This window comes from Haliotis cracherodii, unplaced genomic scaffold (assembly GCF_022045235.1).
Source record: "Haliotis cracherodii isolate W230 unplaced genomic scaffold, xgHalCrac1.p SCAF_10, whole genome shotgun sequence".
NCBI classification, from domain to species: Eukaryota; Metazoa; Mollusca; class Gastropoda; order Lepetellida; family Haliotidae; genus Haliotis; species Haliotis cracherodii.
This window is the reverse complement of record NW_027266265.1, coordinates 9,204,164-9,229,724: the sequence shown is the minus strand read 5'-3', so window position 1 is coordinate 9,229,724 and position 25,561 is coordinate 9,204,164. Positions and strand designations below refer to the sequence as shown.

General features: G+C 41.8%; 1 protein-coding gene across 2 annotated transcripts in view; it reads left to right on the top strand.

Annotated features, from left to right (window-relative positions):
- Nucleotides 1–25,561, top strand: part of LOC139446204 (probable G-protein coupled receptor CG31760) — a 266,996-nt gene that overhangs the window by 176,378 nt on the left and 65,057 nt on the right. For both annotated transcript variants that reach the window (XM_071227532.1, XM_071227523.1), the window contains exons 5-6: nucleotides 12,273–12,416; nucleotides 13,201–13,392. In XM_071227532.1, coding sequence (XP_071083633.1) covers nucleotides 12,273–12,416; nucleotides 13,201–13,392 — 336 coding nt within the window. The remainder of the gene's footprint in view (nucleotides 1–12,272; nucleotides 12,417–13,200; nucleotides 13,393–25,561) is intronic.

Genomic DNA, 25,561 nt, shown 5'->3' with positions numbered 1-25,561 from the left:
ACTGTGTCTGAGTGGGGTATTCATGTTAAACTGCGGCATGGTATCTCAGTGAGCTAGGACTATATATTGGCATCAGTCCGGACTAGTACAAGCAGCCACACACACACATACACGTTCATGCACGTCACTATATAAGTGCAATAATATTGGACGCGACGTTAAACCCAATTTCACCTCACCTCACCTTGTTACATCTAACCTTCATTGTTGTATTCATTGTAATATGTCCTATGTGTAATGGAGCGTTATTAACATAACCGCTTCGCTTGTTTACCATCCATTTTCACACTTTTGTGAAAATAAATATGTTAAAATCATAGCTAGAATATTGCCGAGTGCGGCGTTAAACAACAAACCAACCAACCAAATCCCACATCAAGCTGACACGTCGTGGTGTAACTGGAATTCTGTTAAACGCGGCGTTAAAGCTCTCAGCAGGAACAGAATAAAAATTGAACAATAATTATCAATTCGCAGATTAACTTTCTCCAACTCCGACTGATACAAAGTTTTGAGAACAAAGGAGTGTGCATTGAGGACCATATATCAGCATTTGTGAAATTAGAAGTTTTATTGGCCTCAGAAAGACAATTTCATTCACCCCAGAACAAGATGATTGATGTCGACCTAACTTCTTATATTGGAAAAATAAATCACTGCTTTATTAAATGTCACTGAGGACAATAACACATGAATAGTTGTCCTTTTCAACTCAACCAGACACTACACACGCCACAATCATAATGGACAATAACTAATTGACGTAGACATAAAAAAAACTACAAGAAAGAACTGTTCTCGCTCATTCATGACAAGTCTCGATCACTCGTGATGGTCCGGCAAACTTCGCCATGAATAACGGAAACAACCGAGTGGTGATAAATGAGGATTTCACAAAACTTCACAAAAAGGATTTTGTTGATTACAATGACATAAGAGATTTTTTATTGTTTATTCTTTAATTACTTATCATTTTTGTCCCATTTTTTATATATTTGTAAAGAAATCAGAGACATATAACTTCAAACAGAAGGGAAATCATTAAGGGACCGACTATTTCATATTCTGGGGAGAGGGACTGGGATTTTATCGGAAATAAAAATTGTCGACAAACATTCTTAAAAATGCATGTAGCTGTAGCTGAACAAAATCCTATCTCGATCCAGATCAATCCCCCACCCCCAACACAGACCACCCCACCCCACCCCACCCCACCCAAACACCAGAATATCAAAAGGCCGTTCCTGGAAGGGGAACTAGGCAGTCCTAGCACTATATATTTATCATTATGGCATTAAATACCCATGTTGTTTGTCTGTAATTAATAGTTCATGGAGCATGTCATACCCATAGCCAAAACCACACGCGTTTAAACTTACCTTGTTTCTTCATCACCCGTAAGAATACACCCGGGGTTAGTCATCGAATGAAATTTGAGCTCGTGTCACTCAAAGGGGCCTTGTTCTATGCATGAAGTTTGTGCGAACCTTACCACTGCCTGATATTAGTCAGTGAGTGAGTACGGTTTAACGCCTCTTTTAACATTATTCCAGTTTTATCGCAGCATGTCAGCTTAATGTGGGAGGAAAGCACTTAGTGATGCAGGTCTCAGAAGTTTTACAACGTCGGTGAAACCCACGAGCACGGGTATGGTGCTGACAAACCTAGAAACATAATCGGGGCGAAACGGGATTCGAACCCACAATCATAGGTTTCTGGCGTACCAAAGGGACGCAACTCTTCACAGCGAATCGCGGCGCCTTCGACGACTGAGCCACCCGTGCCCCCTGCCTGATATCAAAGCGACGCGAGAGTAGATAACCATAAGAATGTGGCACATGTTTCACGAGATCTATCGCTGTTTGTACGATGTAATCGGAGCTCTCATTGGTCTGAGCACTCGTCGCAGTCCATCACTCAACAACGAGGCCGTGGCTTCATCCTGGGGTATGCACGGACAGATGATTGATGAACATAGTGTACATACACCCGGGAGGCACTGACGATGATATTAATCTAAACTTAGTATTCCCTAATTATAAACAGAAAATGTCTCAGAAGGCACAAGTTACTAATTACAAGACCAAATTTGTACCAGTACCGAAAATGGACACCCCTTTAAAGATGCTTCTACTTAAATTAAAAAAGAAAGATTACCAATTAAGGTACCATTCAGAACGCTAAACTTGCTCGGCAAATGGGTAGATTCTTTGACCACCCAATTTAGTCTTCAAAGAAACCAGATGCGGACATATCAACCGGTTTTTTTTCACTTAAGACTGGATGAATTCGGATTGCCAATATATGCCATCACTTCGTCAACGATCCTTACAAAGTTCACGAAAGACTGTGCAAACTTTACCAATGGATTACGATTTACAGCCCCATCTCGGCTTCGGTCAACTAACATCAGGATCAATAAAACATTTGAAAAAGCCAATAAGTCATTATGAAGACAGTATGGCTATCTGCCTTCCCTCGCTCTGACGCATAGCCCTCCTCGTTGGGCTGCTTGTTTAAACAGCAGTTCCAAATAACACTTTTTGGAGATCGTTGGTTTGAGTGGCGCAACGATTAAGTCTTGTAGACAGGGTACATTTGTTTGATGTGATGGTTTGCTTTGAGATCGACTGTACTTAGATTTGTTGTTAGGATAATAGCAATTATATTTGCCCTATTTCATGTGGAGATTTGACGAAAGGTCGTGGGATATCCAAAAAGGTTTAAAAGGAAAAGTAATTGTGGTCATTTTGATGTTTATTGTTAACTATTACACACGTGATGGGTGAAGCTCTTTTGGGGAACATTAACGGAAGTGATAATGCTAAGTTGCTTTGAAACAAAGATGAATGTATATAGGTCAGTATCAATGTTAAACTGCGGCCTGGTTTATCAGTGGGCTAGCACTATAAAACCGACACTACACTTGGCTAGTGCAAGCTATGTAAGTGCAATAATTTTGAACGCGAAGCTAAACCCCAATTGCACATTGCACAACTCCAACCCCAATGACATTTATGTCGTACCTCAAAGACACGCACGTACGTACGCACGCACACACATATATATATGTACACACATACCTAGGTTAATGCCACACCCCAACACCCCCCCACCACACACACACACACGCACGCACGCGCGCGCGCACACACACACACTCACACACACAGACACATCAATTGTGTATGTGAACAAGCGCATGCGCATGTTAATGGTAGTCCTGGTCTACGTTAATTCTAAGTTGCACTAAGTACATTACGTACGTTCACATCCACGACATACCTATTATTCTGAATGTTTGAAACCTTTGTGAAACATAGTTTCCTGTGTATCGCGATGACAAAGATTAAGTATTCACGTCCTTTACCACAATGTCGTCGTTGGACTGGAGATTAAAACCAGAGCATCTATCTTTAGAAAGTCGCTTTAAATGATCTCGCTTATATAAAACGTCAACGCCAGAGAATAACCTGTCACGAATATCCGACGAAATAAATTCCTTTGGGCGTAAAAGTCTAAATAACGATGAAAATTACATATTGTTTATGAAATATTATATATTAAAATTGTATATGAAGGGATCACAGATATTCAGTGATGACACAGGTGTCCGCATGCTTATGATGCCGTCGGAACCTTTCCTCGTGATCACTAAAGGATTTTATCGCATATATTGGCATTTCCGGCGTTTAAATGCACACATCATATTAATGCAATTCTTCGATTAAAACTTTTGAACTTTGACACCTCGCGACCCTTAAATATGTCTTATCTTCTGATCATGTGACCCTTGAGTGAGAGAGTGAATGAGTTGGGTTTAACGCCGCTTTTAACAGTATTCCAGTTATATCACGGCGTGTCAGCTTAATGTGGGAGGAAAGCCCGAAGTGATGCAGATCTCAGACGTTTACCACTTCGGTGAAACCCACGAGCACGGGTATGGTGTTGACAAACCTAGAAACATAATTGGGGCAAACCGGGATTTGAACCCACAGTCATAGGTTTCTGGCGTGCCCAAGGGACGCAACTCCGCACAGCGAATCGCGGCGCCTTAGACGACTGGGCAACCCGTGCCCCCTGTGACCCTTGAAATGAAAACTAAGACTTGTGTGAAGACTAATACCATTTCCCCAGCGTCAAGTTTAAGGCTGAGTTTGGCAATTTGCCATAAAGTCACGAAACTTCAATTTGTGCAAATAGCAAACGTTAAAGTCTAATAATTCCTCATACAAATGCATACACGTATAAACCTTTTCAATGCCATTGACTTTCGAGGCACATTTCGCGTTAACCTCGCAACAGCGACATCAATGTAAAAACGTAATGTCGTGGAGTTTACGCTCGCTCTTTGGTCCACGGTTTACATAAACATTCTCCAATATCGAACTAACATGTTCCGTTATGACGGAACGCTGGTTCTTGGAATTGGCCCCTCATTAAACCGCGTCCGATTTTATTCACAAAAGACGAAGGGGATATTAAAGTGAAAGTTTAAGGCTACGACCTCAATGGTAGCATGGGTTCCACACAGAGGGAAATGGCCCTGCCCGTTTCCATTCGAGAATTACAAATGTCTTTAACTGTTCTTGAATGACTCAGGTCCTTCGTCGTAATAGCAAGGGCTCATAGATTCCTGCTTTCAAACAGCGACCATGGCCGTTCTTGTGTGTGTCACTTCAGATACCATTATATTGATTCCAATAGCAAATGCGGCATTAAGTGGTGCATTTAAGTTTGGTAAAATAGCGCTGAATCACAGAGTAATTAAAAGTCTACAGTTTTTGCTTTATCCGGGTGAAGTATTATGTTTCCCAAAGATGCCCTAAGCCGTGGATGTTTGTATAAAAGGCCGGTAAACGGAAGTTTTAGGAAAGCTGGGAAATAGGAAAGCTTATGTGGGGTTTTTTTTAAACTGAAAATTCGTTCCAGCCCAGTCGCTATAAAGATGTTGAGGCTTTCATTTATTTGTGTGTCAGCCCAGCTACCATCGAACATACACCGAAAGCGGCACTCCCCATGGTTTACGCCGCTTAGGGTGATTGCGCTGCGGCCATTCGAAGCTTAAAAGATTTGATTTTAAGGAAATTAGAAATGTTCCCGCTTCATTTTTCTACATTGTATAATGTGTCTCTACTGAAATGCAAGGGTAGGATGAAATAGATCTATTCTATTGCACCTTTCGAGCTGTCAATCATTCTGTGACAGGTCGCGTCTTTTTTCCAATAATCTTCGTGGAATTGCAAAGCTCAAAAACCCAGTGAAACGATTCTTTCTCAGTCGGGTCTCCATTAGTGCAAATATTAGTGTGAACATTTTTGTCGCTGAAGAAACATTTTCTACAGTTAGAAAACACCATTTAATTACACAAATACGTCATATTTAAAAGTAGGGCCCTGAAAGGATTGTTAATATTTGTAATAATCACAACCTGTACGGTAGCTATCTGCGAGATGAGCAAAACACGGATTTCATTTCTATCACACAAATGACATCCTAAAATCGCTTAAACGTTAACACTTGTTCGGAATGACATGCACTTTCGGATTAAAAAGCGGTAGCTGTTAAAGTGGCGCCGAGCTAAACGAATCTGTATCAACTTGCGGAAGAGCAGGACCACGTACCCAGACAATATTCTGATGTCCTTTGGGACGAGGCATAAAACGCCAGCACACTTGGGACCGTGTTTAATGAGACACGCACGGATACAATGTCAAGTCCACCCTATGTGTACTGCTCCCAACAGGGGCGATGTTTCTCGTGCTTTATAAACTCACCCTAATGAAATGTGTTCAAGCGTTGCGTAGGTTCGTGGCGGTAAATTCTCATGTTTATTTTTAGCTGCAGCCTTCCAGTCGAGTTGGTTTCTCAAATGAGTGTCACTTAAACTGAATTGGTCTCATATAGATTAATCCACAATTTTGAATCGGTACATTTTGACTATGATTTTCTACATGTCCGGTGTGATTGGGGGTCAACCATTTGACGTTCGGGATGGGACGTGGAATTGTTTTGAAAAAAATAAGCTGTTTCTAAAAACTTGAAAACAAATTATGTTCTGGTTTTTCAATATATATTGTGCACTGAACATGCCGAAAAATATCACGATGTGATTCTCCGACGGATGTGGTTCCTTTAAGAGAAAATTGTATGTCTTAAAATTATAAGACCGTCTCTGTGGTCTAGCGGTAGAGCTTCCGCCAGGAGAGCGGAAGGTCGAAGGTTCGATCCCCGGCCGCGTCATACCAAAAGACGTTAAAAGGTGGTACTTGTTGTTACTCTGTCTGGCGCTCGGTATCAAGGAGCTAAAAAACAAGGACTGGTCGGCTCGTAGTCGGTATACTGTGTCTGAGTCGGGTATTTATGTTAAACATGATACCTCAGTGTGCTAGTATACGTCGCTATAAAAGTGCAAAAATCTTCTACGCGATGTTAAACCCCATTTCACCTCACCTCATCTTGAAGTGATGTTTGACATATCCCCTAAAACAAAACAGAAAATCTTATATCACCGCTTGTAATCAAAATTATGCAGGTTTTAGAATTTGTCACTTTGGTGAATCCTACAAAAATGTATGTGGTGTTGACAAACCACTAATAATAAAACGGCGAAGCTGGGGTTCGAACCCGATCACTGGACCATGGCACGTGTAAATGAAGTATTTTGGCGCGGCGAGTTTTTACGCCATGGAGGCGTGGGCCACCCGTGCCTCCAAAGCATCTACAATAAATAATTCAAGTTACAGAGCTTTTGGAAAGGGGAAAAAAATTATCTTCATCTCTGTGTGCACGCAGAGTTAAATCAGCGTTAGCTTGAAGCGGTCGTACAATATATATCACTAAGCAGTCAACTCGTGCATAGTATCAGATATAAGTTTTGTATTGATAGATTATGATTCTTTGATTACTCAGAATAGGTTAGTGAGTTTAACTTTTACAACTCGTTAAGAAATTGCGAAGAGAAAAAATTAAATTTACAGTAATTATTAAAAAATATCGACAAATGACATAGAAAACAATAACCAATGAAAGTGTCTTCCAGAGTTTCATGTAGATCTATATATGCTGAGAAAGTTCACTCTGGTTTTGTTAATAAAAAATGTGCGTTTGCATTGCAGTTTTCGGAAAAAATATGAATGCATTCCCCAATTCCCCTGCTTCAATCATAGTCTTGCATCCCCGACCAGTGTGCTGTAAGAGGCGACTAACGGGATCAGATGGTCAGGCTCGCTGACTTGGTTGATGCAGGTCATCGTATCCCAGTTGCTTGGAGCGATGTTCATGATGTTCATCACTGGATTGTCTGGTCCAGACTCGATTATTTACAGACCGCCGTCACATAGTTGGAATATTGCACAGTGCGCCGTTAAGCAACAAACAAACAAAACATTTCTCATGTGGAAAATGTACAAAAAGGCGAGGCCTGTAACGATGGCCGCCAACATAACCATCTGTAGTTCAGAAGGTTTCAAGACTCAGCTGTCGGAACGTATATACTTGAAAATTGGATTTGACCCATAAAATAAAAAAACATCATTAAACGTTACAAGAATGAAAACAGTCAAATACATCACCGTCGAATAACTATTTCCCGTTTACCTCATTTTTAGCCATCATCAAAGATGGTTGTGTACTTTCTTTTTCCCGGCAGTTTCTGTCGACATTTTCGCGTTAGGTCCAGATGTAGTTCTCTTTAGTGTGAAGCTCATCTAGTTGATCAGCACTCGACAAAAATAATCAGACATCATCGTCTGGCTAGATACATATTTCTGTATACTACCAAACATCTGTGATGTTTATAAGTGAATTATGTTCCATAGAGCGTTCACGCCTTATTCATATCTGTCTGAGCTGCTTTATATTTGTCTGGGCTGTCTTTGATATTGAATTATATTTGTATTTCATCAGATCAATCACGCACTGCAATTCATATTAAAATGTATAACAATATTGTTTTTTTCTGCTTTTGGTCCATCAATCACTGACGTACTATTCAACGAAATCGTTTTCTTACTGCCGTCAACGAAAGAAATGTCGTTGTCGAGATCGAAATTCATCTTATACTCTCGAATCAACACATAAGTACTTTAACTATGCAAATGAACACAGTCGACAACATTAAAAAATTGAATTATGCTTTCGTGGTGATTCGGAAACGTCCCATGATGCACCGCACAAAGGAAGAATTAATGCGGTTATCTCCCCTGTATACCGTTGATCTGCACGTTATTCGATTACTTCAATGCTATTATGCTGGGTACACGAACAATGAACGGTCCACATGAAACATTCCCATGTGAAATAAGTAAACGAGATATTCTGGGAATGTTAAAGCTCGCTTCTTTGGGGGTTATTTATAAATATGACGCTGGCTTGTCAAAGAAATTGAGTTATGTCCCCCTGTTAACTCCACCCAAGACCTTGTCTAGTGACGTGACGAGAGGTCTGGTCAAGTGACGTGACGAGACGGGGGGCGTTCGTGACAGGGGGTCGTATGGTCAACATATAGCCAAGTTAGGGGAAGTGTCTGCTTATCTGAACTAACGTTGCCGAGTTCGGTATTAATCAGGGAGAGCATTGTCTACATCGAGTTGGTCATTAAAGCATTTGATCATTGTCATTGGTGCCTAACTATTTACCCTTAATGGGTTAGAGAATAATAAAGGAAAATCCCTTAAAGTGTCTGAATTGGGTTTAATGACAATATATGGTAATGGGTTCCATGAGACGTCACGAAACTGACTTTGATGTTGGTTCAACTTTGAAGAGAAAGTGGGTGAGGCTTATACTGGTATTTTAAGGACGGTTATGTCAGACGGATATTAGCTATAGTCTTACCTTGCATTGAGATACTCGTTTCTGATTGTTACTGATGGCAATTGTAACCATGTCACAGCTGACGGAAAAAGGTGCAAATTTCACGCTGGGAAATGCCACCAAACCCTTGCGAATGGTGTTATAATGATTATATTATCTCGATTCAGAACACCGATCAGATGCAGTTTAGCGAACTAACCCGAGCATATCCGATTGTAATCCAAGGGCGATAACTCTAGATTGTATACGTCGTGGGGGAGCTTTCAAGATGTCAGTGAAACGGTTCGCTCGCCAAACTGATGAAGATATTTTAGATCAGTGGGCGAAAATTATTACTAATAGATACGTTCGCTGTGGTCCCTCGGGGTAAGACGTTTTACGGCGTGATGTACCCTGTGTAAGAGTCCATATAAAACCCAACCAGTAGAACAGTTCGACAATTATCAGTATACATCCGACAGTATGACATCAAGGGTATGTTGTGGAAAGGGGATGTCAGTTTGTCACAACTTCAGTCATTGTTCATGGGTTGTAGAGGTCCATTATTAGTGAGTGCGTTGGAACGCCTCTTTGAACGATATTTCACTTATACCCCAGAGGGGGCGGTCGGGTAGCCTAGTAGTTAAAGCGTTCGCTCGTCACGCCGAAGACCCAGGTTCGATTCCCGACATGGGTACAATGCGTGAAGCCCATATCTGGTGTCCCCCGCCGTGATATTGCTCAAATATTGCTAAAAGCGGCGTAAAATCATACTCACTCACTCACTCACTCACTGTATCCCAGAGTGTGACATTGAGTTGAGAGGAAAGCCCGAAGTGACCCAGGCCTTAGACGTTAACCATTTTGATAAAACCCACCAGCATGGGTATGCTGCAAACCCAGAAACACAATCAGGGCGAACCTGGGATTCCAACCCATGGTCATAGGTTCCTCGTACACCTAAGGGACGCAACTCTACAGATCCGTCGCACGCACGCATGTATGTGGTGGCCTGGTCGTCTATGGTGCAGCAGTTAACCTATCGCCAGCGTATCCACCCACTTCTCCTAATTCTTCGGTAGATAGGTAAAGTAATTAGGTGATGTGGGTTTACTATGCTTGACTGGACACAGGTTATAAGGTTATATGGGTATTGAAAATCCTATTCTTGAAGTCTTAAGTGGTTACCAAAAGACTTTTATTGCTTTCATTTTACATATTTGCATGAACAATGTGTCCTTACATACACTGTTACATCCCGTGAAGATCCGGGGTGGAATATGTCTTCAACCCATGCTTGTCGTAAAAGGCGACTATACTTGTCGTAAGAGGCGACTAACAATTTGCATTTTCGTAGGTTTTAGGGTATCTTTCGTATATATAGCCCGGGTATGGTGTTGACAAACCTAGAGACATTATCAGAGCAAATTTAGGATTCGAACCAGCAATCGTAGCTTTCTGATACGCCCGATGGTCGCAACTCTGCGCAGTAAATAATACGACTCGCCCACCATTGCCCCAGAACACGTATTAACACCCTTGGGACCCGTGCAGATCCGGTGTAGAATAGGTATTCAGCAACCCATGCTTGCTGTAAAAGGTGACTATGCTTTTCGTAAGAGGTGAGGTGAAATTGGGTTTAACGTCGCGTCCAATATTATTGCACTTATATAGCGACGTGCATGTGTGTGTGTGGCTGCTTGTACTAGTCCGGACTGATGCCGATTTATAGTGCTAGCTCACTGAGATACCATGTCGCAGTTTAACATGAATACCCCACTCAGACACAGTATACTGACTCCGAGCCGACCAGTCCTTGTTTTAGCCCCTTAATGCCGAGCGCCAGATAGGGTAACAACAAGTACAATCTTTTAACGTCTTTTTGTATGAAGCACCCCGGGATCAAACCCTCGACCTTCCGCTCTCCGGGCGGACGCTCTACCACAAGACCACGGAGGCGGTCCCTTTTCGTAAGAGGCGACTAAAGGGATCGCTTGGTCAGGCTTGTTGACTTGGTTGATGCATGTCATCGTATCCCAATTGCTGCGTTAAACAACAAACAAACAAACAATCATACACTGTTACAAATAGCCCTTTCATACACTGTTATAAATAGAACACTATCAATCTTACACTGATAATACATCTAGTTATAGTTCAGCTATTCCACACGCCTAGAAGATGAGTGACTGGGTCGGTATAGTCCAAGACAGATAAGCGGCCATCGATGAGTCCGTCCTTGGCCCTCGGCACCCCTGGTCGACTGCAGCATAGCCACGTTTTCTAGGTGGTTGTCTAGGGTGACCACACTGCTGAGCACGTATCACCTCGGTCCTGGATTGCTCGTTCTTAATCAGTTTCACAAAATCAAAGATGTTGGGGTGGCAAGTAGTCAAAGAGTGCAGTTAATTATGCCAACCCCGTCGATGTTGTTGTTTCTCAATAATGGACACGACCAACGTAAATCAGCGCCAGTTTTTAGGTGATGTGGGCTTTGATTCACTCAAGCGGTAGAAGTTTAAAACAACCTGTATACTTCTGATAATGAATCATGGTACATGGTTCAGTTAGTGAGTGAGTGAGTTGGGTTTAACGCCGCTTTTAACATTATTCCAGTTATATCAGCTTAATGTGGGAGGAAATCCCGAAGTGATGCAGGTCTCAGACGTTTACAACTTCGGTGAAACCCACGAGCACGGGTATGGTGCTGACAAACCTAAAAACATAATCGGGGCGAACCGGGATTCGAACCCACAATCATAGGTTTCTAGCTTACCCAAGGAACGCAACACTGCGCAGCGAATCGCGAGGCCTTAGACGACAGGGCCACCCGTGCCCCCCGGAGATACAGATATTCCTGTGTGACATTGTCTATATACGTTTAAAACATCTATCACTTTTATAAAAATCATACAGGTTAAAAGCCGTCAGACAAAATGGCGAATGTTGAACCAAACGTTAAAGGCGGATCTAAAACCAAAAGCGCTCACTTACTTAAATAACCGACTCTGCTTCACTGATTATCTGTCCCTCGTGAACAAATTGTTGAAACTATTATCAAATAGCATATACACTAAGTAAGGAAAAGAATTTATGGATGAACAACTTCTTTATTACAATTAAGAGCAAGGCATTTAGAAGTCGGAGTACTAAGTAAGGAAAAGAATTTATGGATGAACAACTTTTTTATTACAATTAAGAGCAAGGCATTCAGAAGTCGGGGTACTAAGTAAGGAAAAGAATTTATGGATGAACAACTTACTAAGTAAGGAAAAGTAAGGAAAACTTAGTACTCCAGCTTCTAAATGCCTTGCTCTTGATTGTAATAAAAAAGTTGTTCATCCATAAATTCTTTTCCTTACTTAGTACTCCAACTTCTAAATGCCTATTAAAGAAACATTAACACTTCTGTATCAGAATCTCAAGTTGCAGATTTTCTGCCGATTCCTTGGTAACACCGGATGCTTGTGTTTCAGTGTGAACCTCTTCCTGGGCGTGGCTTCCGTCGTGGCTCCTACTCGTGCTTCTGTAAAGATGGTTATTATTTCCCCGACATATCGGTTGAAGACAAGTTCTACAAAGGACAGGAAGTAGAGGAACAGTTTGCAAGGAAACGAAAAGTAAGTCAATTTGTATTACATGTGTCAGTACCCGTAGAGATCCGGGTCAGAATAGGTCTTCGGCACACACCACTTGTCGTAAGAGGCGACTAACGGGTGGTCAGGCGTCCTGACTTGGTTGATGCATGTTATCGTATCCTAATTGCGTAGACCGATGTTCATGATGCAAGACGTTCACTTTTGTTTGTTTGTTTGTTGTTTAACGTCGCACTCTGCAATATTCAAGCGTTATGACGGCGGTCTGTGAATAATCGAGTCTGGACCAGATCGAGCGAGCGACTATGTAAAAGGCGACTTTGCTTGTCGTAAGAGGCGACTAAAGCTATCGGGTGGTCAGGCTCGCTGACTTGGTTGATGCATGTCATCTGCGTTTATCGATGGTCCAGACTCGATTATTTACAGACTGCCGTCTTATAGCTGGAATATTACTGAGTGCGGCGTTAATCAACAAACAAACAACACCCTTGGACATCGACATGTCAGATACGTGTACCATTGATCGAACCAAAGCAAGTTGTTGCACCCGAGCCTGTTTTTCATAGAAACAACGTAAATGGCTCACACTGAGGGTGGGTGGTCACGAGTTGTCAAGTGGTCATTGGTGCCGCAACATGCTATTTAGAGTTGCGTCCCTTACCTGTTGCAATTGGTCGTACATTCGATTCCCCGATTGGACCCAATTTTGATCCTTGACCTTTGCTTTATACCCTGAGAGACACTTGTGTCGCACGTGACGTGAATCTGAAAGCATGAAAATTAGATACAATTGTTTCTATATTTACAGAGCAAGCCCAACACTTACGACTCGTTCAAGTGTTTAAAATGCGCCCCTGGCTGTGACACATGCATTGATTCAAGTCCGTGCGTTTTGACCTTGAACTGGATTCAGAGGTCAATAGAGCTGGCAGTATCTGGCCTCATCATGTGTTTTATCGCATTCCTCGTCTGGTTCACCTACCAGTACAAAGAGGTCAAGGTAAGGTTGCCTAACGATCAATATTTTTGTTTGGTTTTTTGTTTTTGTTTTTGATTTTGTTTTTGTCTTTGTTTTTTGTTTGTTGTTGTTGTTGTTGTTGTTTAACGTTGCATTCCAAAATATTCCAGCTATGTAAAGGCCAATTTTAAATAATCGAGTCTGGACCAGACAAACCAGTGATTGGTATGAAGAGCAACGATATACGCCTGGGGGTACGATGACATGCAATCAAAGTCACTGAGCCTGACCACCCGATCCATTAGCTTACGAGAAAAGTGAAGTCCTTGCAGATATGTATATCATAAAAACAACAGTGTCCTTTACTTAGCTGCTAAGATACACTAGTCGTTGGTACAAACCCCAGTTATTATTATTATTATTATTATTATTATCATCATCATCATCATCATCATTAATATTACTATTGTTATTACACCTCTGAGGTCTTGTGGCGGAGCGTCCGCCCGCAGAGCGGAAGGTCGGTGGTTCGATCCCTGTCCGCATTCTTTCACGGCAGGAACGCCGCATCATAGCTGACGTAGTGTCCCAAATTAAAGCGCGTTAAACACACATATTCGCTCACATGTATACGGGGTAGCCCTACACATATGCATGTGTATGGATAGGGAAAACTAATGCAAACACGAAATAAATCCATCGCTTATTTCGTTTTCCGATGATTTTCGTTCAGGTATTTGTATCGTCATTGCATCTTTTACATTAATTCACGCGCTGCTTATCAACTTATGTATCTGAAATGGGACCATAACAGTGGATCACATATAAAAATATTCACTCAGCCGGAACGAAATAACCATAACAGAATTGCGCCATAATTTATAATTTTAAAATTTTACACCCAGGTAAAAGTATGGTGACGTGGAATTCTTTCACTTAAAACCTTTATTTGAATTTCTGGATTTGGAACAAGGACAATCTTTATGAACAATCTCGAACAAACGCAACCAACCAATTGTCGGTGATAATACATGTTTTTTTGCGAGAGATATCGAATGTTCGGGAGAAATTGCTTCAAATGGTCTCTCTGAATGAGGCCAGAAAGCCAGGCTCATATCAATTCCACACCAAACCACGTTCGGAAGTGGAGAGTTCAGAAAACCACCCCTTTTGATTGCTTAGATGAGATTTCAATGTGCTAGTGAAAATGACGAGCCTTATGAATGCTAAAATCCGGTTCCTCGCAGCGTGACGTCGCCCGTCAATTTAACGTCCACACCATTTGGCACGTATGGCGACGTTATCAACGACGTCAGAGACCGCCCCCGCAGTGGTCGTCCACCCGTGACAACCGCTCACCAAGACATATGGAATCGAAGCACGCTCTCACTGTCGGTACCATCTCTGGAAACAGATGCATATCTGGGAGGACAGGCTGACGACGTCTTCGTATCTCAGCATCCTTGAGAGGCGCCGAAATAGCCAGACCGGCAACATCAACGTCAACGTCTCCAGCGGTGCAGACAACACTTGCGTCAGTGGAAAAGGATTCTCTTCGGAGTCGAGCCACGTTTTCTGCTTCACCAATCCGTTGGCAGAACACGACGTCGTGTCTACAGACGTCAAGTCGAACGCTACGTCACGCCATGTCTTCTTGAAGGCGATTGCTCTGGAGGTGGTGACGTTATGATCCGGGGTGGAATAACGGCTACACTAAAGGCTGGAAGGATTGTGATTGATTGCGATTTGAATTCTGCAAGAAAGCGGGGTTAGAGTTTGCAAAGGGCTGTTTTAACGTTTTAACTTTTTTCACAACAGACCACATGTTGCAAGTATTGTGCAGCAGCATCTTACCCAGAACAATGTTTATGTGTACCCTGTCATGCTAGATCACCTGATCTGTCACCAATCGAAAGTGTCTGGGATGAAATGGAACGACGTTTGTTACGTCTTCAAACAACGTTGCAGAAACTCCTGTTTATCCTTCACCGCTCTTGCCCCTTACCGTACCTTCATAAATTTATTTTTTATATGCTACAATAATCTTTGAGTATCATATTGATTTCAGATAAATATGAATGCACTTTTACATTGTCAAAATTTGGAATTTCAATTTTATAGGATTTATTAGATTCTATTAACTGTCATTTCGTTTTCGTAAATAACGTCAAAATCAATTTTCAATCGGGGACCAACCATTTAATATGAGAAGGTGGATGATGGTGGATTCCGGGCTGGGATTTTTCGAATAAAAAAAGAGCCAAACAATTTGTTTGACCAACAACACATTGTCAGATCATTCTCCATGGCCAGACACCGATTCTGCTTTTTGAGTAAACCCTGATACGAATTATTTTAACAGCCTTTACGTGAAAAGATTATATATTTTTTTAAAAACAAAAAAACATTTATGCATCGGATGAGGGGCGTTAAACTCGGACATTGACAAAGTCCTGATGTACCGTGTTCTACTGACGGACGTAATCACTTCTCGCGAGACATATCGGAGCTGAAGAACTCAACTATTTACGTAGGAGTGATCAAACAAAACATCTGGAGAATATAACATGTCCGCCTTTAGACCCGACATTAATTGTGCAATCTTTAGCCGTCACGAAGACGGCAATTCTGTCATCTGTGGTGGTCAAAATAAGGAATAAAGGCCAGAAGACCACGGAAATGATAAGCAAATGATACCGTGTCGACGATTAGCGAGAGCCTGAAGATCCCATTAAGACTTAGTTAGGCCAGTTTGATACGATGTAATTTGGTGTGGCAGCTTCAGATACTTAATTGTCGCTTTATCGGGCAACTCGCTAAATAATTGAGTTAAGGTATAGAATGTATCTCATGGAGACGCCACTTAATACCTCTATCGTCAAGGTACAGACCCACGGTTGTGTAACGGTGATTTGACGAGACACTGCGACGATGTCGCCTGTTGTCGTTACTGACGCTCGCTGGAGGACGGTATTGTCATTTTCTATAGCTAGTTAGTTCATATAGATAGGTATGGCGTCCCCGCTACTGTGTGTTAATGCAATCAGCTCACTTCTGTTGTAAAATGGACCAGTTGTAAGCGATCTCATTCTACCAGGGCATGGTTATCCTCCGTCGATGGCAACACATCATTTTACACTACATGGAACTGGAGCGATTTGCATTAGGTGAATTGGAGACGGGAATAATGTGTCTCGTTCGCGTGATGAAAAAGCAGGGAGGAACTGTCAGTTAACCAAGATTGTATGTTATTGGTAGGGAACTACTTAGAGTGAATGTGACGTTGTATAACCGTGTCACTTGGATCTGTATTAGTTTATAAAGTTTCACCTGTAACGCGAACATTTCATTCACTACTGTTATTTGAGTGAGTGAGTGAGTGAGTATGGTATTACGCTACTTTTAGCAATATTCCAGCGCAATATCACGGCGGGGGACACCAGAAATGTCGGAAATCGAACCCGGGTCTTCGACGTGACGAGCAAACGCTTTAACCACTAGGCTACCCGACCGCCCCCATTGTTATTTGAAGTGAGTTGGGTTTAACGCTGCTTTCAAAACCACGTGTATCATCAGAGCCGAATACGTCCCCAGTACACCACGTGTATCATCAGAGCCGAATACGTCCCCAGTACACCACGTGTATCATCAGAGCCGATTATGTCCCCAGTACACCACGTGTGTCATCAGAGCCGAATATGTCCCCAGTACACCACGTGTGTCATCAGAGCCGAATATGTCCCCAGTACACCACGTGGGTCATCAGAGCCGAATATGTCCCCAGTACACCACGTGTGTCATCAGAGCCTAATACGTCCCCAGTACACCACGTGTGTCATCAGAGCCTAATACGTCCCCAGTACACCACGTGTATCATCAGAGCCGACAATATCCCCAGTACATCACGTGTATCATCAGAGCCGATTATGTCCCCAGTACACCACGTGTGTCATCAGAGCCGAATATGTCCCCAGTACACCACGTGTGTCATCAGAGACTAATACGTCCCCAGTACACCACGTGTATCATCAGAGCCGACAATATCCCCAGTACATCACGTGTATCATCAGAGCCGACAATATCCCCAGTACACCACGTGTATCATCAGAGCCGACAATATCCCCAGTACATCACGTGTGTCGTCAGAACCGACAAATAACCCGACTAAATCACTTATTCAATTTCGTACATCATGTCATGGCTTCAGTTGAATTGGATCCATGAATTAGTACACCATTTACTGAGACAAAAAAGATTCGTGTAAATGTTATGCTTTCGGGAATTAATTTCTTGCTCGTTTTGCTTTAAAATATCGTAAATTAAAATACAAAATCTGTTCACCTTATGTTATACTGTTGTATTTTTATTTCAAAAAACTAAAAAAGAAACAAGAGTACACTTTGGTTTTTCATACTGCAATCAATGCCACTCTGCATATCCTCCAGTTCAAAGACATATTGTTATCTTGTAAATTTAAAAAGTGGCACGTGTCCTCTAGCCTTGTGGCGCAGTGTAGAACCATATTGACCTACATCTGTCACAGATCCTCTGTTCCCAGGTGGTGTGTGTGGTTGTTCGCGCTATAATTAAGCCCCTGATTTGGTTTGATCAAATTTAGCTTCTTTAATTGACACGCCGCCGTGATATTGTTGCTTTATTGCCAATGGCTCGCATACTATTCACCCATTGGCTCGCGTATGTTTATCCAGATGCCACTATGCTTTAAGTGTAAGAGACATTTTTAATGAAACATTTTATACAGCAACAAAATCATGCTACTGGCAGTCATACTGTTGATTCGCTGGGCACAATGGCGTCCATCCGCCATGCCAGGATGCGATAATCGTGGGTTTGAATCCTAGTTCGCCTTGATTATGTTTCTACGTTTCATCAATGTATAAATGTCTAAGACCTTTATCACTTCGAGCTTTTCTCCCACATGAAGCAGACCCGCTGTGATACAACTGGCATACTGTAAATCTTGATCTTAATGCGAGCGTGAATTAAATGCGAAAAATGCGAGTGGTCTTTGCTCGCATTATTAAACATCGCGCTCAGCGCTAATAAGCGGTGCTATTTGGAGTGTGATTGGATTAATGTACGGTTGGATTATGGGTGAGGATTCTTCTGTAAACCTGACAGAGGACATTTGTTTAGATATAAATCCACTGATGCTTGAAAGGAGGAATACATGAAGCGTGTGTGTGTGTGTGTGTGTGTGTGTGTGTGTGTGTGTGTGTGTGTGTGTGTGTGTGTGTGTGTGTTATAACATTTTACTGTATAATCATATACATATATTTAAGTAAATTTTCAATGAATCAATAAGTCCATTATAACTTCACAATCTGCTAATGTCATAACCTTTAATCTGACACGCCGCGATCCAACTGGCATTCTGTTGAAAGCGGCGTTAAACTCAGCCCACCCTTCTTTCAAAATGAACCTGAATCATTTTCCCACTCAAGTTTATCACAGTACGAGAACTTTTGTAACAGTTTCACAAACTATTCACCTGTTCGTGTCCGATTTATGCCGAGCAAACCCGATTATATTGAATTCCCCGCTTCAATTTTACCATTAATCCAATAACACTACCAACAGATTCATTCGTCACCACTCGCCCCTTTCCGTAAGAAGTCTCGTTTGCCTGTCGTATATGTGCAAAAAACGACAATCAATACGAATGTGAAGCTGACTCTACTTGTTAAGTAGTTTGGTCAAAGAACCCTCTTTGATATTTGTCGGATTTTTTAACAGTATGTATCTAATTACAGACCATATACAGTTGTTATGCTATACTGGGTGACAAGAAGTTATAAATGACCCCACGATATACTTAGAAAGTTGGTTACTTTCGATGTCCGATTGCGCGAAGACGGAACCAAGTTGACAAAATGGCCACGGAACGCCCATTCGGCTTGTCTCGGAAAGTGACAGCAGCCTGTTCCCTTCACGGGTTCTACCAGGCGTGTGTGAGAATGTCAATATTATGAACAGTCCTAAATGGCACGTCTATTGCTTACCCTCGTTGTGTGCGGAGTGTCTGACACCGCCGATCATGTCCCTCGCCTATCGGTTATATTGGCCGTCGTGTCTGAAACAATCTTCAGACTTATGACAAGTAGGCTGCAATGAGGTGTGCGATAGCTCTGATATAACTCCAGACTCGCCCCCTAATAAGATCGACGAGTGTCTCTGGGTTTAAATGCATGTCACGCCCTGTCAGTTTTGGTTGAAGCTGAACTGACTTAATGCACATCCCGCATACAAGCTGAACCAAGAGTAGACGCGATCAGTGACAGGCGATCTGGAATGTTTCTGAGCAGAAGGTTCTTCCTCGTGTCCTTATGTGTCTGTGACGGTGACACTGGTGGGGCAGGATACGCTCACATTTTAGCGAACACCTTGTATATTATCATTATTTTATAGTGATTCATAAACACATGATCACCATATAGTCGGTATATACAGTGGACTCTGTCTTTAGTACAAGGGGCGGTAGGGTAGCCCAGTGGTTAAAGCGTTCGCTCGTCACGCCGAAGACCCAGGTTCGATTCCCGACATGGGTACAATGTGTGAGGCCCATTTCTGGTGTCCCCCGCCGTGATATTGCTGGAATATTGCTAAAAGCAGCGTAAAACCATACTCACTCACTCACTTTAGTACAGATGGCTTTCTATTATGGAAAACAAAAGTGTCGTTTTATATTTATGTTTAGATATCAAATTACGTACCAAATAATAGCCTGAGAAAAAGTTAGAAAGGGATATTATTAAACAGAATTCCGTGTTTAACAACCCACTGCTCTGGATGCCAATTTATATCATAAATAATCAGGTTCTTGTGACTTAGAGGAACTGAAAAATATGTTATGGGTTTATATTTTAATGTCATATAAAAAATATAGAAAATTTATTCATGCCACCAAACATATTAACGACTTAAGATCTTGAATATGTTTTAAATCGGATGGAGGTTAATAGGGAATAAGTACTACTGAAAAATGTTTGTTTTTTGTTTTTGTTTTGTTTTTCAATTCAATTCTTTATTGTATGAAAGGCCACAGGCCCATATACAACGGAGTTACATAACATATTTTATAAAATACAAAGTCAAGGTAACAATTCACTTCGTAAAAAAAAGCATTATGTATGTACAAAGCCAGTTTATGTTGTGTTATAAGATCCTTGCAAGACAGTAATGAAGACAATCTTTTAGCATTAAAATGAGATAGAGACCACTGCGGTAAGTACTTGTCTCTTAGATTTTCGTATATAGGGCAAATAAACATGAAATGGTATTCATCTTCGACAACAATGTCACAAAATGGGCATAATCGTATCAATTTCTCAATAGATGAAAATCTCCCTGTGTTAATTTTTAGATCATTCAGGCCAAGTCTGAAACGAATAAGGGTGTTACGAGAATTCCTGTACCGTAAATTTGATAAATAGGATTCTGGTTCAAGCAATGACTTGAATTGGCGATAAGTATCATATCTTGAACTTTCATAAATATCTGAATGCCATTTCTGATGAAACATGTCAATGGCACGCATGCGAAAGTACTTAATGAAAGCATTTGCATTTAATTTACCAATTGTCTGGGACAGCCAAATGAAGCCAAAGCCATATGTAAAAAGCAATGTACGAATGATGTACTGAAAAAAGTTAAGGGCCACTGTATTATTTCATATTACTATAGTTAATCTGTCATGGTATGGCGGATTAACTGTTAATATGAAAAAATCGGGAGGTCCTTAACTTTTTCTTAGTAGTATATAAAGAAATAAAGTATTCGTATGTTTTAACGCCATATGTAAATTTAGTTCGGTGATGTCATACTGTGTCTGCTGGTGTGGGTGGAAAACGCCTCACGCAGCACATTGCGAACAAATCAAAAATAATAAAATACGGGTTATCTGGGATTCGTACCCATGATCATCGGATCCTTGAATGGCTAAGGGACGCAATTCTGGTCGACGAATGAACAGAGTTAGGATTTGTGTGTGTGTGTATGTGTGTGTGTGTGTGTGTGTGTGTGTGTGTGTGTGTGGAGAATCTACAGTTTTCGGTAAAAATGACATCATCATGAAACTAGAAGGGACTGACGTGAGTGAGTGGATATTGTTTTCCGCCGCGGTAGCCGCCCCTAAATATTCGAATCAAGTCAGAATTGACACACGTCATCGAGATACTATGATACAATATTAAACAGGAGACTCTTACTTTTGTTTGTTTGTTTGTTTTTTATGTTTAACGCCGCGATATTACAGCTATATGACGGCGGTCTATAAAGAATCGAGTCTGGACCAGACAATCTAAAGATTGACATCATGAGCATCGATCTACGCAATTGGGACACGATGACATGCATCAACCAAGTCAGCGAGCCTGACCACCCAATCCAGTTAGTCGTCTCTTACGACAATCAGGGGTTGCTACAGACCTATTCTAACCTGGATCTTCACGGGCCTCACATATACTGATCGACTCTGGTTAGTTAGAATTCTTTAACTCTGAAAGCCGAAATTCAAATTTGCTTTAAGCGCACACAAGAAATATACAATTGGACTTTCTGAAATGACTCATTGACATTATGGCTTTGGGCTGGAGTGTTTTTCGAGGCGGTAAAGTGAACATTCTCCACAAGATTCATGCAAGACCTATAAACCGAATGATTTTTTAAATTGAATTCTCTACGAATATTCTCCTGTAATAACTCTGTCATTCTTTCTACCAAGAAGAGACTAACGATACTTGAGAATGCATAATAATGCACAATCTTAATTATGCATCGTGACTGTAACGTGTTCGATATCCGATATACCTGATTATCTTTATACTGGATCCGTCTTGACCTAACGAGCTCTAACTATGTTCTGTATTTTAACCTTGGTGTATGGAATAAACTATATTTATTAAGAAAAAACAACTTTCTTCTACGCTATTTTGTTCTAAAGTAGCAGTTTGTCAGCTCAAGGGCTCCGTTTATCTTTATACCTAGTGGGTGAAATTAACCCTTATCGTATGAAAGTTTTGAAATTAACCCTTACCGTATAAAAGTTTGAAGAAATGAAACACAATAAAACCAACATTCGCATTGAAATACGATACACGGTCGTTATTTTCTTTTTTCCTCGTCAGTAATCCGACGGGTTCCCATTAGTGTCGGGATCACAATAATGGCCACTCATTCGGTTACAAAGAAAAATTTGGAAACCATTTTCATGACAGTGCCGAATTTCTTATCCTCTGGTTGCCATGACAAACCCCAGAAGTGACATAATTCTTTCCTTGGTGTCTGGTAACTTTGAACCATAATCTCTCATTTGTAACACACATAATCAGAAGTTTTCACCCTGGCCTAGGTAGTTATCTCTCGTAATGTGATTTTAATCAGGAGCATGTGTCATTCAGTCGATATGTTTTGCAAACTCGCAAATAATGACATTGATCACACGCCGGGCGTCTTGCTGGACACCATATTCATGAAATACACATTTATTATTCCCGACTGTGAATGGTTAATCTTCCACTAACAACAATATGTTTGATGCCAACATGGTGGTCGAGTTCCTCAACAATTGATCTTCCAGTTTGTGACAAGAAGGTTTTGCAGACGGTGTTGGGAAATTTTTTGGGGAGGGGTATTTTTTTTAATCATCTATTACTGTGAGGTGAGGTGAAATGGGGTTTAACGTCGCGTCCAAGATCATTGCACTTATATAGCGACGTGCATGTATGTGTGTGTTTGTGTGGCTGCTTGTATTAGTCCGGACTGATGCTGATTTATAGTGCTAGCTCACTGAGATACCATGCCGCAGTTTAACATGGATACCCCACTCAGACGCAGTATACTGACTCCAAGCCGACCAGTCCTTGTTTTAGCCCCTTAATGCCGAGCGCCAGACAGGGTAACAACAAGTACCATTTTTTAACGTTTTTTGGTATGATCGAACCCCGGACCCTCCGCTTTCCGGGCGGACGCTCTACCACTAGACCACGGAGGCGGTCCATCTATTACGGAAAAAGGGGAGGGGGGATTTTTCCCAAAGCATAACCCTCTAAAATAATTGTGCATTGAACAAGCTGTGGGTTCTGAAACATGGTAATTTGGTCCAAAATGTTCGGTTCCATTGTTCAGAGTGAGTGAGTAAATCGGGTTTCGCGTCGCTTGTAACATTATTCGTTTTATATAACGGCTGTTAGCTTAATGCGGGATGCAATCTTGAAGTAATGCAAGTCTCAGATTCTCCTTTCAGAGAACCGCCTCCGTCATCTAGTGGTAGAGGGTCCGCCTGGAGAGCGGAAGGTCCGGGGTTCGATCCCCGACCGCGTCATACCAAAAGACGTTAAAAGATGGTACTTGTTGTTACCCTGTCTGGCGCTCGGCATTAAGGGGCTAAAACAAGGACTGGTCGGCTCGGAGTCAGTATACTGTGTCTGAGTGGGGTATTCATGTTAAACTGCGGCATGGTATCTCAGTGAGCTAGCCCTATAAATCGGCATCGGTCCGAACTAGTACAAGCAGCCAAACACATACATACACGTGCATGCACGTCGTTATATAAGTGCAATAGTCTTTGACGCGACGTTAAACCCCATTTCACCTCACCTCACCAAAGTAATTTGCATGTATAACAGGAAGCGTTGGCTGTCGAACCCGAGTCCCCTCCAAACAACCCCTCCCCCAACCACCCCGAAAATGGTTGGAACCATCAACACAATGATGCCAGTGATTGACTATGATTACGTATATATTGCTTTGGAAGCCATATACAATTTCATCTTATGTTGATTAAAATGTTAAGGACGCACTATCGATTTCTCTTCAGTTAAATGTGTTTTTTTTAAAGAATGATTGATACTCTACGAATAGCCCTAGTCTAAATTTACTTACGCTTTGCCAAGCAACAATCACGGTTTTTAAACGGCTTAAAGGAACTTCTCAAATGTAACTAATATAGTTTCGTGACTTGTTGGAAAAGTAATTTGAATATTTTTAACTTTTCTCCACATTTCAGTGGTTGTGGAATTGTTGTGGTGGTTTTTGTGACATTTAATCTGCGTCTGACATAATATGTGACCCTTGAATGGATGAATATTGTTTTACGCCGCATCAGCAATTTTCCAGCTATTTATAGCTGTGACCCTGGAACAACGCAGCGTATGTCCAAGGGTGTTCAAGTCATATAGATAACTGCTCATTGTGTACAAGGTTAAGAATCTAGTTTGTGAACGCCTCCCTGGTGTAGTGGTGTGGCGGATAGAGCGTCTGCCCGGAGAGCGGAAGGTCAGTGGTTCGATCCCCAGTCGCGTCATACCAACATACGTTAAACGATGGTACTTGTTGTTGCCCTGCCTGGCGCTCGGCATTACCGGGGAAATCAGAACTGGTCGGCTCGGAGTCAGAATACTGTCTGAAAGGGGCATCCTTGTTAAACTGCGGCAGGGTATCGTAATGGGCACTATAATACCGGAATTGTGAACTGGTATAAGCAGACACACACACACGCACGCACACAACACGCACGCACACACACACAACACGCACGCACGCACGCACGCACGCACGCACTCACCCACACGCACGCACACAAACACAAACACACGCAATATCCCAATATCCAAGTTTTGTTACGACGGCCTGTGAATAATAGAGTCTGGACCAGACAAACCAGTGATTGATAGTATGTGTAGCCACAGAGCCTGACCATTTGAGCCATTAAGTCTATTGTGACCAGCATAGGTGACGGGGGGTCCATTTTTACCCAGAATCCTCACCGGATGCATTGCGTCAGCATATACCGTGAAAACGGATTGTCTATAGGCCGCTGTCATATGGCAGGAGTACCGCTGTGCAGAGCTAGGCTTGTTTGTTTGTTATTTAACGCCGTAATCAGCAATATTCAAGCTATATGACGGCGGTCTGAAAATAATCGGGTCTGGACCAGACATTCCAGTGATTGACATCATGAGCATCGATAAACGCAATTGGGATACGATGACAGCGGCGCTAGGCAACAAACATTTAATTTTTTGTATTTAAATTTTGTGGTCGGCTGGTGCTACCGGAAGTGCAGGACGTGTTTACCTTTTTCGCGTGCACCTGGTGTCATCAATGATTTTTACCGATCACTTCATATAATTGTCGCCATTATTTTGCATTTTACGCCAGAGGGAAGATTCGGCAGATAATTGAAACTGGT